This window comes from Bos grunniens, chromosome 19 (genome assembly GCF_055505025.1).
Source record: "Bos grunniens cultivar Pamir isolate PY7600 chromosome 19, Bosgru_T2T1.0, whole genome shotgun sequence".
NCBI classification, from domain to species: Eukaryota; Metazoa; Chordata; class Mammalia; order Artiodactyla; family Bovidae; genus Bos; species Bos grunniens.
In genome coordinates, this window is record NC_141183.1 from 15478296 (window position 1) to 15493424 (window position 15129).

Sequence of the window (15129 nt, forward strand, 5' to 3'; positions counted from 1 at the left end):
GAAGTCTTGCCAAGCAGAGATATTAAATTAGGCTTTCCCATTCTTCCAGGCCTCAGTCCCAAACAGTTCTGTCAGTGAAGTCCCAGCTCCTGTGGCATTCCTTGCTGTGCCAAGCCTGAGCCCCAGGAGGCTACCATTCTCACTCTGAAGCGCTGCTTGCCCCTACGAGCACCAATCTATCCCCAAACAAACCACCTTTCCTACTGGCCAAAATACTTGGTTTCTGTCAACCAGGACTCTGCAACCTGAATCTTTAGCCCAGTGTGATATTTGCTAGACCAATTTGGCATCTTTTAGCCATTTAAATTAGGTTTTTGATCTTTCAGTCCTCTCTCCTCCTAAGCATGGACCTTCTGGCAGAAGTGGTAATGAAAAAACTGTTTATTCCTATCCCAGGCCCAAGCAAACAGAAGCAAGAATTCTTAAAAAGGGAATTCACTTTGTAAACTGTAAAGTCCTACAGTAACAAACTATTAACATCTCAAGACTCTAAGGCTGGGCTCTTTTCATTATATCAGGCTGTAAACACTTGTCCCCTCAATGGCTCTCACCACCCCCATCTTACCCCATCTCACACTTCCTCAGAAATGCATTCACTAAGACTTTCTTTCTCCTTCTGCTTTCAGGATTTTGCTGAAGAATATTTCTCCTGGTCAGAAGCTGAACATCCGCTACACTTCCCAGAAGAGACCACTCTACAACCTTGACTTTATTAACAGCAGAAGCTAGTCTGATATTTTCATTGTCCTTTTACCTAAAGTTAGCATAAAACTTTGAGCTTCAATTTCTAAACAGCCATGACAGTTCCACAGGTTCACATTCTCCCCAGAACCCCATGCCCTTGGATTAGACTATTAGATAGGTTTCCCACTGATGAGTTTATCACAATGTGTAGAAACCCATGAACTCATGACCAGTCCATGGAGGATGAATGTACACATCTCCAAGGATGTACTCAATTTCTTGCCCAACAAATCAATAGTCCCTTATATAAAGTTGTGCTAAGACCATAGCCAATAGCCACATGTTGCTATTTAAATTTAAAATAATTAAAACTGAATAAAAATTTAAATTCAGTTCCTCAGTTGCTCAACAGCTACGTGTGGCCAGTGGCTACTACACGGGGCAGCACAAATATAGAACATTTCTATCACCACAGAAATTTACTGTTCAGCAGTGACACAGGCTGCTTATGAATAATATTGTTGTGAGAAACGGTAACAGAACACAGGTAGTGAGTAACCAGTGCTGCCTACAAATCCACTAAAACAATTTGTCCAGGATATGAATTCCATACACTTCCAGCACTGCAAGATTTAAAAGCACATCTCAGCTTTAATGGTGATTTTATTCCTTACCAAAAACTTCTTTTTCTCACTGGCCCCTGCACATGAGCTTGTTGTGACTGTGGGGCTGTTCAGAAGGGCTGAGCTGCTGCTGTTGTGCTTTTTCTTTAAAAACAAAAAAACTGAGGTTAATAATTTGTATCCTTCATGCTGCAGAAAAAGTCTGATGATATTCAAGTAAACTGTGGATCCAAATAGCTAGTATCTCTTGTTAAGATTACTTCCTGAGAGTAGTCAATCTTCTTCACAGGCTTCTACTTCTATAACCACTGCCTTCACTCCCAAGAACACAGCAGTAGGCACAGTAAAAGATCAGGATTTTCTAATAGTAGCTTTAGTACCTTCTAAGCAGGATTCCTAAACAGTAACAGACCACTTCACTCCTCGGCCGGGTTCTTTCGGGCATTCCAACTCAAGAAAGCTTCCCCTTTTCACCTACTAACTGATATCCACGGTTACAGTCCCATTTGGAGAAGGATCAGCTGACTGGAGCAGCATTAGCAAGCACACTCCACATAGGAAGACAGGAAGGAAAGTGAGGTCATTAGGCTCAAGCCTGGGGGAGGGGATTCGCTTCTGGTAAAATGCTCCTTCCAAAAGCAGCTTTGAATAGAAATGTTACAGCAAGGGGGAACCCACACAATCAGAATAACGTATGAAAGCAGTTCAAGAATGGGCCCTATTCTGTTGCTCCCCCAGTTTACAAGGTAACCACAAAAAATAAAAGCAGCTCTCTAAACTACTCCTTCCGCTATAACTGAAACAAAAGGACTTGGGGTCCCCAGTTTTCCTAAAGGCAGGAAATACTCTGGGAGGTTACATCTAGCAGACCTCAGACAGAAAAAGTTCCAGCTCCTTCTACTTTCTCCAGGAACCAAGAGTGCTTTTGAAGAACTGGTAGACAAGGTGCATATGAGGAGAGAGAAGGTCAGCTGACAACCAAGAGAACCACAGGAGGAAATCATCAAACACGCTGAACACAACCCTCTGATGCCCACTAGAAGGAAGGCTCCCCTCACTCACGCCTCTCTGCTGCCAGAGGACCCAGCAAACAAGGAGGTCAGCAACACTGAACAGGAGAAGAAAGTTCTCAACAGTGCACAAGCTGAAATGTTAACAAAATAGAAACTATTTTCCTAAGAAAGCACACAGCTCTCAATAAAACAGGCACTCTCAATTACCTGAGTTAACTAGGGGAAACAGCTGTAAATAACAATAATAACAAAATCACTCATTCTTACCTTCAGAATATATGATGTTTTATTAAATATATTTCCCTTCCTAATTACATTTAAATAAACTAAAATCAATTAATTCTTCCTGAGAATATACTGTTTAAAGACCTTCTAAGCTAGAGATCATGCATCTGGATAAAATATTTGCCAAATGATAAGTAAAGGAAAAATTCAATGAATACTGTCCCCATAATTAGCAAAGAAATTACTCTTATTCTCCACAAATGAAATACTATTTACAAGGTCAGAGGCACAAGGCACTGGGACTCCAGATCATGACCCATACCTGTGGGTACACATCACTCACCTACCATTCAACAGACTGGAAGAGGAAGGGGCCAACAGCATTTAAACCTGTATTAGAGTATCATTGGCTTCTCACATATTTCCCATCTGAAACTCATCCCCAACAAAGTTAGTTAACAGCCACAGCTGCACACACCTGCCTATTTGGGTGACCTGTGTCTTTGCTCTTCATGGTCTCATATCCAGGCACCCGGGGACGTCGGCTCATCTGGAGGGCCACCAGGTCCTTCATGATCGAGTTCAATGCCTCCTGCTCGTCTGCAAAGAAAGAGAGCACATGGGCTAAGACACTTTAAAACAGATCACAAAAGAATGTACTTTCACAAATTGTATGACTCATACTCAGGGAGTTTTGCCCAGGTGAAATGACAGACCCTGTAACTAAATGACATAAATTTGCTATCTGTGAAAAGAGGATAACTGAGATCAGACTATGGCAAATTAAATTTTAATAGATTCTAACAGCTCTCCAATCAGATTTCTGGCAGCAGTATCTACCTATTCACTGGGAGTGAGAGAGGTACTCAAACAAACCAATTCTTCCAGTGCCAGAGAAACTCAACCAGGAAAAATAGATGAAAAGTTGGAGTGAAGTGAAGAACAACACAGCACAGTGTAGCAGGGAACTGAGTAGAAAGATGAATTCACGGAGAATCAATTATGAGACAGAATCAGTCACAGACCTATTCTTCAAGTATTGTAGAAGAGCATATTTAAAAGGTACCAAGCAAGGCTGCTGCTTTGAACAGAAGTTGTATCACAAGCCTAGCCTTTGAATGCCCCTTCCCAACTCTTTACAAGTTTACAGGCCTTCTGCTTCCCACAGGGAAGTCAAAAGGCAGTTCTATTGTTTTTCTTCCCTAACCAAGCAAGCAGTGTATTGTCTCTGCCTTATTGGTATTACTTTTAATCCCCCTTTCTTGAAATAGCATAGAGCACTAGAGTTCTCATGCATTGAAGACAACTGGCCAAAACCCGAGAACCTAAAACCAGGCCAATTCCACGTTTTGCCAAATTCTCCCAGGTCCTTCAAGAGATCCTTGTCCACTCAAATAGCAGTGGGAGGTTGAAAATAAACAGGTCTGTTCATCTGCAAAGAAACATGAGGAATGAGTTGTTATACTTGCTTTCATGACAAGTGAGTCACTTACGAACTTGAGGCACACCTTAAAAGAAGCAAGCACAAGACTCCACCCATAGAGTGTGCCTATCTTCTGCCCTTTATCACTGTCCCTTGAAAATATTCTAATACCCTGTGTACAGGAAAGCCCAGCATGAAGCATAGGAAGTAAATGGCATCATCCGCCTCTCCCCTTGTCCTGGACCAAATCTGCTCAGGTGCCCTACTTGCCCTCTGAGGAGGTGCAGGAAGGAAGGAGAAGGGTACCCATGAAGAGATCTCTGCCTGCTCAGAAAAGTAAAATTAGATTCAAGACTTCTAAGAAAAACACCATTAGAGTAGCTTCCTTACTAATTCCACTTCAAAATACATACAAAAGTAAGAGTGATACAGTTGTAGTACAAAAAGAATGAAGTAAATGAGGTAATGAATGAGGACGAAGCGGGTATTTACACAAAGACACTTATTAAAAAATTAAAACTCATACAGCCCATCAATTATTTTATATTTTCTCACAATTTACCCTTAGGCTCCTTAAAGAGAACTTGCTTGGTTTTTGTTTTTTAACCTCTAAACCAAGATTTTAAAACTAGAGTATAACACCTAAACTAGAATGACTGGCTTATATACATATAATATAAATATACTCATTTATATTGGAGAAGAAAATGGCAACCCACCCCAGTATTCTTGCCTGGGAAATCCCATGGACAGAGGAGCCTGGTGGGCTATAGTCCATGGGGTCGCAAAAAGTCGAACACGACTGAAGCAACTTAGCATACACACGTGCACTTATATTAAATTTAACATAAATAATTAAATATATATGTATAAAATTATCGGACCAACTATAATAGTAAATGAGGGCTTCCCAGGTGGCTCAATGGTAAAGAATCTGCCTGCCAATGCAGGAGACGTAGGTTCAACCGTGGGTCAGGAAGATCCCCTGGAGGAGAGCCTGGCGAGCTACAGTCCATGGGGTCTCAAACAGTCAGATACGACTGAGCGACACATGCACGCACTTCACAGAAAACTGGGATCACTATGATTATGACTAGATGGCACTAGACGGGTGCTTTCTGAGGAGCAGCCACTGATAGTCCTAACAGCAGAATGCACGTGATTTTCACTATCAAGGAAACCAGCCTTAGAACTGAGAATAGTTGTGTCAACTCAGATATTGAAACAAAATGGATGTGTATATTCACACACAGATACACACATGCTTTTCAAATCACATCTATGACAAGTATGACTAGAGAAATTGTTTCTAATTCTGTATAAGATGATGCTATTATAAGAGCTGGTTTATCAGGTTGACAAATTCTGTTTCCAGGAAGCTAACCAATTCCTGGCATTACTTAACGGATAAACTTGTTTGGTAGTTCCAGCGCTGAGAACACACTGGAGGAATGGTTTGGCTCTATCTCCTGGAATCCAGGACAACCGACACAGTGAAACACAGTTATAGAATCTGCTGTTGTGTCAGAGTCGCATACATTTCTAGAGGCAAACTGGTTCTTAAACTGATAATTCAAACTGAGGAGATGGATAGACGGGAAGCACATCAAGTGGTTCTTTCAGGCATTTCTTCCTGGATTGGGATTTTAACTAAATTATCTGTGCTACCGTATGCATTCCTTAAAAAAAAAAAAAAAAATTAACAAATAGTTTTCTTAGAGTGCAGCAGTTATATGGACCTTGGAGTCAGAAAGACTTGGGTTCTAAGGAGCCCTTAGACAAATCATTTATTCTCCCTAAACCTCAATTTCCTCATCTGTAAAATGTACATAATAAAAGTATCATTACACAGAGCTGCTGTGAGACTTAAGAGGGGAAAAAAAAACCTTACAAATTATTTCTCATGGTACCTAATGCTGAAAAAATGCTGGCTATTATCATCATCAATGGGGAAAAAATGGTTAATGGGAAAAGACTGGAGGCCACAATCTATCCTAATACTTAATTTTATTTTAGAATTTTTATTAATCATTAACAATAACCATTTACTGACTACCTATCATGTATTATACATTAGATAGTTTTGAAAGATACTTTCAGATACTCAAACTCTAGGCGTAAAAAGACAAACAACACACATACAAGGTTATGCAAATAAAGAGACCGAATTAGACAAGATACAAACCAGAATACATAAACACATGCGTAAAAAAGTTTTTTTACCACGTGAGTAGCAAGGGGTTATATAGATAATTTTACAGAGTAAAGATTTTTTCAAAAAAGAAAGCTGTTCCAGCTATGGATGAGAGCTTTATAAATGAACTGAGGAGGAGAAGGGACGGTGAAAGCAAGTGAACAGCGGAGGAAAAGAGAAGAGGCTCAGGGACTGATCCTGAGTGAATACTCACGCCAACAAGAAGAGTAGGAGGACGATGTGCCAGCACAGACGTCTTTAAGAGAACTACAAACAAACAGACAAAAGGAACGCGACAGAAGCTAAGGCCGCAGAAGAGCAGGGGCAGGCAGGTCCAATAGGGTAACAGAGGCAGAAACATCTTGACAGGGAATCGGGAAGCTGAAGATTGGAAGTAGTGGAAGTCAATAATTTTTTTATGAACTTTACACGTGAACAAGTTGAGGCAGAGGTAAGAGTATGCTATAACCTTGAAAAGATTTCCAAAGGATGGGGGTGGTATGACACACTTCAAAGCTACCAGAAAGAAGCACAAAGGAAGAAGTTAACTCTAGAGATTAGGGGGTTAAAGATCTAGAGGTGAGGAATATTCATAGAAAAAAAAAAAAAAAGAAGGGCTCTATGAAACAGGGTTTACAATCCAGGCTTAAAAAGTGGAAGCTCTGTCAGCAGTCTCAAGCAGATAGCTATCCGTAATTATTCAGCAGCGAGTACTTTTTCTTCTGATATCCTGACCTAAGGCATGGGGGCTGCCAGGCAAACATGCTCCTTGCTCATTAACCCCAGCAGGAAGTCACCCTTCCAGACTGAGCTATTACTTCTATCTAAAAGCAGGGTCTTAAGGCACTCCCATTTATGAATTCCCTTGGCTAAAACCCCAGAAAAGTTTCCAGAAGCAACAAGTCATTGGATAAACACTGTTGTCCTGCATGATGCCAGACACTCTTTTTCCCATACGTACAACTCCCAAATTTAATCTGTTTTCATTTAAATGATTTCTTCATCTTGACAATGCTCTCTCTACTCTACCCAACTGTGTCAGATCATCTGATCACACTGCTCACTCTGGAGATCCTGTGCTTCAGTGTCTGTGAGTCTGATTTTACTGCCTTACTGTTCATGACATGTTACATACCCGCACGGTCCTCCTCCATCCTGTCCGTCTGGGCAAACATCATCTCCTAGTATAATAAGCATAAGCAAAAAGGTCTGATCCTCAATTCATAAGATACATTTTTCCTTTTTCCTTCAAGGCCCTGGTTGAAAACTGTGCTAGATTGCAAAGTCAAATTCTGGGGTTTATTTTTCTGTTTCTATAAGAGTCCTTCAATATTAGTTGATGACTTAAAATTTTAAAATACATATTACAAAGTAAGCTATTGCTTCCTCATAAGAATCCATACATCACCATCATATTTTATTTTAAGTTAATGAAATTTAACCTTTGAGGTCTGAGGACTATAGGATAATGTATGTCAATCGCAAAACTACAGAATTGATCTCTCCGTCCAATGTATCTTTACAGTTTTGACAAGGTATCTATAACACCACTTATTTGTTTATATGTTTCTGCTTCACCTTACCTAACTATAACTTCTTAAATACAGAATAAATACATATACAGGGCCATGTACTGTATCTGACACAGAAGAGATGTTCAACAAAAGGGGCAAAGGAAAAATGGATAGCTTAGATAGTCAGAACCAAGAAAACTGCTTCTTATCCTGTGTATTTCACTAAGTTATGCTCAGTTGGACTGATACTTACTTTTTATAAATGCCTAAAATCAGTTTTAAAGCCAACCATAATTTTCTAAAACATCAGAAGTCTAGTCGTAACATAGCCATGTTGAGTCATTAAACTATGATCCCAATTTCAATTAACAAACAGTTGCCAACTATTTAGATCTACACAGGCAGTCAGATTCTAGCCAAACTGAATTGAAATTGGTGTAACTGGGAGCTTCCAACAGCCTTGAAACAATGATTCTGACTTCAAACCAAGTTATCAAACCAGAACCACACCATCCTAAATCCTACACTCAGTTCACGTTCCTGTAATGTTTCCAAGTTGTTACATATTTTTCAGTAATACTTCCCACCAAATTTTAGATTGCATTTATAGAGCCCAAGTAAGCACTAGCAAATTAATCTTAGGTGTAATTAGCAGCATTTGCCACTATAATTACTAAAACCAGGAGGGAATTTTGGTGTGACCAAGAAAAAACGACCAATTTTCAATTTTTTTTATAACCACATAACATCAAAGCAAAAAAAAAAAAAAAAAAGGCCAAAAACAAACAAAAAGAGTATTTCCTATTATTTACAAGAATAAGTGTAATTTCCACTAGAAAGTTACTGGGGCTAACTGCCAATATAAAATCTGACCTGTTTTCATTACCAACCCAAGCTGTCAAACAAGCTTGAGTCTGGGGCTTAGAACAGCTCAGGAAAATATGACTGTTAACCAAAGAACCTGAAGGGCAGGGACTCAAATTAGTTTTAGTCCTTTCCTTGCTGGGCTGGAGTTTAACAAGTATAATAAAATATTAATAAGTCTATGTTTCTCCCTTATTACCCCTTGAACTTATTTAGGACTACATACACCAACTAACACATGCTAACCTGGGAATCTGACTTTTCATCATTTATATCACCAAAATGGAAACCAGTACTTAAGAGACAGACTCCATGTGTGTTTGTACATACACCCTTGCTGAGCCCTATACAAAGCAAACTGAAGGTCAGGCTCTAAGAGAATTCAGTACTAGTTCTAAGTGCGTGTCAAGGTCATCTACTTAAAAGAAAGTGAGAATGGTATGAGGGAAGAGTGGTGAAGAAAGCCAGGCAGGGGTTCTTAAACCAGCCTGTCTGCCAATTAATATACTGCAGCCACCAGGCAAGTTCATTTTCCCCTCACTGTCTCACTTTCTTCATGTAAAAACCGACATGGGAACAAATGAGAAGATACTGAGTTTTTGGTCCTTTTTCCTTTGGGGCTCTGGACCCTGTCCACATAGTTCCTTTGCTCCCCATCATTGTCTCTCCATATGCTCACACATTTCAACTTTTTGAAATTATCTTGAAATATGAAAACAGGATGACCTCTATTTTATTATTAGGCACGAAATGTAGTGGACACTTCATCAGTGTATCTGGACACTGATTTAGCAGTCAAGAAAGTGAAAAATAGGAGGTCTGCACACCCTTAAGTATTCACACTCCCCTTTGGGATTTAAGCCTGTCCCCGCAGGATAAAAAGGAAAGACTGATTAGAAAGATGATCACAAATGTAGGTTCACAAATCAATTCAAAGATTTAGTGTGATCATCAAATTCCAGAGCATAAGATAACTGTGTGAAACCTGGGGAGGACAAGAATTATGTTCCCCATTTACAGTAAATGCTCAACGAGTATTTGTTGAATTATGTATTTATTCAATAAATACCAGGCCTCACTGAGTTCGTTTTCTGCTTACTGTCACAGACTTTGCCCAGAAAAGCAAGCACTTCTGAAATAAAGCATGGAAAGGAAACAGCCCAATAAATGAAGGAACCCATTCCTTACTGTAGAGGGGCAGTACGGAACAGAACAAGGCAATTCATTCAAAGCCAGTGTAAAGATGGGCCACAAAAGATTATCTGCCCAATGTGACACAGCAAACACTTATCCTTCTACAAAAACGACTCGACCTTGCCATAGGGCAAAGCAAACATTGATGTTCCCTCTTCACAGATGGAATCAGTGGCTGTGCAAATGATCCCTTAACTGAAGTTTACCCCTTGATTAATTAGGACAATACCAAATACTCTGCAAAACTTGCCACTGCAGACAACTGTATCAAAATAACTGATCCAACAAGAGAAGCAAAATACATCGAACATGTTATTGCTACTTAATCTACTCCAATAGTCGTCTGCTAAATTACCACAAAGGACATGAAATATAATTCAGTTCAAATGCTGCGTGTGGAAGACATTAAAAGCGTTCCTTAGACTACATCTTCACAACAGAAATTGCAACTATCGATTAAAAAGGAAATGATTTCATAGAGATTCTTTTGTGTAGTGAATGTTTCTCTCTTTCAAAGTTACATAATTTCAGAGAGACTGCTAGATTAAACTAATGGATGTAAAACACTGCAACGAGATTTTTCCAAAAGTAGGATGTGTATTATCACTGGCAGCCGATTCCTAAACCCCAGCAATCTGCGTGCAGCTCGCATTTCTCAACCGCGCGGTTGATAACAGTGATTGCCATTTTAATCACCTCCCAGCCTGTCTCCCCGCACGCCCTCCCCCCTGCGCTGGGGCGCGCACAGGGCTCGAGAGCAAGCCCCGGGAACTCTCACAGGCCGGCCTGTGTGAGCAAAGGGAAGGAAATGACACAGGCAGGAAAAAAAAGCAAATCAAGGAAAAGACACAACAGCAGCTAGGCCTGCACCAGCCTCCAGCCCGGGCCCCACACTGCGCTCGCGCTTCCCCGCCCTCGGGCTCGGGGTCCCGCTCGTTCGGCCCGGAGCGGGTTGCTCCGCCGAGCACGGGCCCTCGACCCGCCGCCGCTTCCTCGGGATGTGCTGGTAGCGCGGCCCGGAAAGAGGCGGCCGAGTGGGCTCTGCGGACCGGGGCCGCCTTTGAAGGCCGGGGGAGCCAGAACCCCCGCCTGGGCCGCGGAGCCGCTAAGCCGCGAGCGGGGCGGGCGGGCGCCGGCGGTCCGCAGCCCCGGCCGGGCGGGCTGTCCATGCCTGTCAGGCGGCGGCCCAGGGTCCTCCTCCCCTCAGCCCGGGGCGGGGCGACGCGAAGCAGCGCGGGCACAGGCCGGGGCGGTGGCGACACTCACCCATGGTGGCGATGGCGGCGGCGGCGGCTCCGGCCCGAGTGTCACCTCCGCAGCCGGAGCTGCATGCCGGGGGCCCGGGCGGCGGGGACGGCAGCGGGCCTGGCTCCGCGCGGGGGGCGCGGGCTGCGCTCGGGGCCCCCGCCGCCTCCCCAGGCTCCGGCTCCGGCTCCGCCCGCGGCCGGGCGCTGTGGCATGGGCAGGGTGGCCCGCTACATCCCCGGCGCTCCTCGGCTCGGCCCAGCCCGGCCTCGGCGGCGCCGCTCGGCCCGCCCGACCGCCAGTCCCTCAGTCCCGAAGTCGTTCCGTCCGGCCGCCGTTCTCCACCTCAGGAACGCTCCGAAAAACAAACCGCTGGTCGCGCAGCTCGCCCCCCTGTCTGTCACTCACCCCAGCACCCGCCAATCCTAGCCAGCCGCTGGCCCATGGTGCCACCCCTCACTCACTTCACCAGCCAATAACAAGGAGGAAGTCGCTGCCCCCGCCGCCCCTCCTCCCCCAGCTCTCTCCAACACCCTAACTCTCAGCAGCCAGCTAATCAACGGCACCCCTCGATGAACCAATCCCGCCTACTCTCGCTGGATGCCAATAGGCGAAGCCAAAGCAGTTTCGGAGGGTTGTCTACCCTCTGCCAATCATCCGAACAGCTCCCGGTTCACTCCGCTGCTAGCCAATCACGTACAGGGCTCTGAGCACCCTCCTCTGCGCATCCCTCGCAGACTTGCCCGCCCTCTCTCCCCGGGAGGTGTGGGTTTTTCCAATCACAGCTCGCGCTTGAGGCTCCGCCCACATTCCCACCTCCTGTCAGTCACCCAAGTCTCGGCTGGCGCGCAGACTGGCGCGCGGGCTGGCGCGGTTCCCCGCCGGCTACTTTGGGGCTGGAGTTTAGGAAGACGTTTGGAGGGGCCCCATTGCCTCCCGCCCTTCCAGCTCTCCGCGGATCCTGAGGCTGACGTCCTGCCGCTCCGTGTCCCCACACCGGCGCGTAATAAGCGGGGAGGGTTCTGGCTCTGAGCGCTTCCCGGCGTGTGGCCACCTCTGCCGCCGGACCCCCAAGCAAGTCCTCCGGTCCAGAGACTGCGCTTGCCGGGAGGCAGGAGCGGTTTACCACTGCCTGCCTTTTCCTGGGTCTCAACAGCCACACACCCTAAGGGGCTGGGGTAGTGCCGGGAAGTGGGTCCTAGGAATCTGCTGGCCAGGACCGAAACCATTATGTGAGGTTCTTTCGGGAAGAAAACTTTTTTTCTGGTCATAAAAGCAACACAAGCTCTTTGTATTAAAATTGAAAAAAATAAAAATTCCACCCCAGAGATATTTTGTCTCTTTCCTACCTAAATATACAGCGTTTGATAAAAACGGCTTCATATTGTTTTGTAGTGTGCTTAAATTTTATCCTGTTTTCCCGTGGCACTTAATATTGTCCCAAAACAATTGTACTTGACTGCATGATATTTCAAAATAGAGATGACCATAATTAATTTTCCCAGCCTCCACTGTTCGGCATGTTATACACCTCCATCTTCAGATTCCAAGGCCGCCACAATCTGGGCTCCCTTCCTCGGGCCCCTGTTCAGTGTAAGATAAATCAGACGCCAAAAACATCTTCCTCTGATGTCGCTTTCAATTGTCAACTAAGAGCCTTTAGTGGTGGCTTTGCCTTGGGTATCAAATCTCTTAAGAATTACTTTAGACCTTTTTCTTTAAATCCACCTCTTAGATTTAGGAATATTTGCCTGTATTCAAATTCAAATATTTGCCTGTAGACGCTGTCTACTCAGCAGGGTCTCTTGGAATGTCTAAAATACAACTCCAGTTTACCGTGTTTTACACTGAATTCTTGATTTTTCCCCCTTCCCCACAAAACCTTGCTCCTCTGTTTTCCCAGTCATAAAAATACACACCAAGGAGGCATCTTCCTTCATTTCACTCTTTCTCTAACATTCCTCTATCCAATCACCCAGCAGGTCTTTTCAGCTTTCCTTTTAAAATGTATCTGAATCCAATTACTTCTCACCACTTTCACCCTGGTGCAAGCCACCACCCTATGTACTGGGTGACTGCTCTGGCCTCCTAACAGGTTTGCCTGTTTCCTCTGCGGCTACCTAACAAATGTGCTCCACACAGCAGCCAAAGTGATCCTTGTAAAGTGTAATTAACATCATGTCACTCCCTGTTCTCAACCCTTCGAGGGCTTCCCATCACACACAGAATAGACTCAAACTCTGTCATGGCCATCCGGGCCCAACAGGGGTTGGCCCCCGCCATCCTCTCCCACCTCACCTCTCCAGCTCCCTCAAATCACTCCAGCCACATTGGCCTTCTTTCCATACTTAGAGCTTACCAGGCTCAGGACCTTTGTACCTGCCCTTTGTTCCACCTAGAACGCTCTTCCCACAGTTAATTCCTGTATTTCATTCAGGTCTGCTCAAATGTCAACTCTCAAAAGTGCCTAAATAGGCCCTCTCCCCTCCAACATTTTGTATTTCCATATGCTGCCTTATTTTTCTTCATATAGCCTGAAATTATACAGTTTCCTCCGACTACAATGAACATAAGCCGTGTAGGAGCAGGGACTATGTCCCGTTCACTGCCCTGTCACCAACACTTAGAACAGTGCCTCGCACATAGTAGCGCATACAATACAACAACATAAGTTTTTAGCTGGAAACAGTCTCCTAATTTTTCCTCTACCTTCCTAGCAACTGCTTTTTTTGAGGACTCCATTTCCGTTGTCTGTCACTGAACCAGCCATCTCAAACATCCCCACGCTGCAGTGATCCTTCTGGGCTTTCTTCTGAACTTCAGAGACATCACCCATTGAGTACTCTGCAGGTACTTCAAATTCCACAGGTCCAAAGTGATCTGATCGTTTTCCTCCATGGTTCTCATTTGCTCTCTCCATCATCAGGTTCCCACCTTGGATGCTTTTGAGTTATCAAACTTGAAGAGTTCTTCCTCTCCACTTCCCTTCCCCCACAGCTAATCGTGGCCATGTCTCCAATCTGTCCACTCCCCTCCCTGTCCCAGCTCCACCTTCCTAGTTCAAACCTCCCAAGTCTATTACTTGGAGTATTTAGTGTAACAGCTTCTCAAGATCACTCTCATCACAGGGTGACCTTTTAAAATGGATCCCTGATCCTGCCATGATCTCCTGAAAGATTTTACAGTCCTCATTATCCTTAGGGAAAATCAAATACATCAATGTAGTTAAGAAGGACCTGGAACCATTTCTTCTGCAGCCTAAGTTTTTCCATTTCCCACCTCCAACAACCCCATCATTCAAATTCTGTTCTGGCCACAGAGAACGACTGGTAGTTCCTCAAATATGACTCTCTCTTGCCTCTAACCTTTGCATATTCACTGTCTCAAACACCCCTCGCCTCCATTCTTGCCCCTACACTCATTCTTTCAGGGAAGAAGTAAGCCTAGACATTGCTCCCTTCAGGAAGCCTTTCCAGACAGAAAGCCCTAAATCTGGGCACCTAAGCACCTAGTACTTTATTCATCAAAGCACTTATCTTACTCTACTGTAACTGCCTTTAAGAAAGTAAGCATAAAGACAGAAGTTGGGCCTCTCCTTTGGGGTTGGCCCGCTCCCATGTCTCACGAGTGTACTATCCTCTAAAAACAACAACAACAACAACAATAACAAAATAGAAGCTGTGTCATTCAAAAAAGATGGCCTACCATCTTTCCTGGCACATTCAAAAAACAATATTTGTTGAATGAATAGGTGAGCCTCTGATGGGGATGTTGCTGACTGTTACTTCCCTGAGCTCTGTGTTTCATCTCCCCTTTCTATGCTGTCTCCTCCCCCTTCATTTCCCCACGTGAAGCCTCCCCACTGGGCCAGGCCTCCTCAGGTCTGTCACCCTAGTCTCACACTTCTGTTTAAGCACCTGAGCCTTCCCTGACCCCAAGATTCATGACCCAACCCTAGAGCTCAGGGCCTCCGAGTACTGGTCCCATTAAGCAGCCACTCACACACCGGCTGCACACATTGCTTTTCATTTTTCAAGAGCACAGGACACATGACAGGGAACAACAAATACCAATGAATAAATTCTCTGAAGGGATATCTCAATGAATTTGGTGTAAAACAGGGAAACAAACCAAAAAGCCTATCACGTGA

General features: G+C 44.1%; 1 protein-coding gene across 5 annotated transcripts in view; it reads right to left on the bottom strand.

Annotated features, from left to right (window-relative positions):
- Nucleotides 1-11378, bottom strand: part of MAP3K3 (mitogen-activated protein kinase kinase kinase 3) — a 60798-nt gene extending 49420 nt beyond the window's left edge. The window contains exons 1-3 of one of the 5 annotated variants that reach the window (XM_086356978.1): nucleotides 11001-11378; nucleotides 3024-3145; nucleotides 1359-1451 (exon numbers count right to left, since the gene is read on the bottom strand). In XM_086356978.1, the coding sequence (XP_086213104.1) occupies nucleotides 1359-1451; nucleotides 3024-3145; nucleotides 11001-11004 (219 nt within the window). In that variant the 5' untranslated portion in view covers nucleotides 11005-11378. Of the gene's footprint in view, nucleotides 1-1358; nucleotides 1452-1687; nucleotides 1802-3023; nucleotides 3146-11000 lie in introns of those variants that run through there. The other 4 variants (XM_086356979.1, XM_086356980.1, XM_086356981.1 and 1 more) reach the window with 4 other exon arrangements.
- Between the last annotated feature and the right edge of the window lie 3751 nt (nucleotides 11379-15129).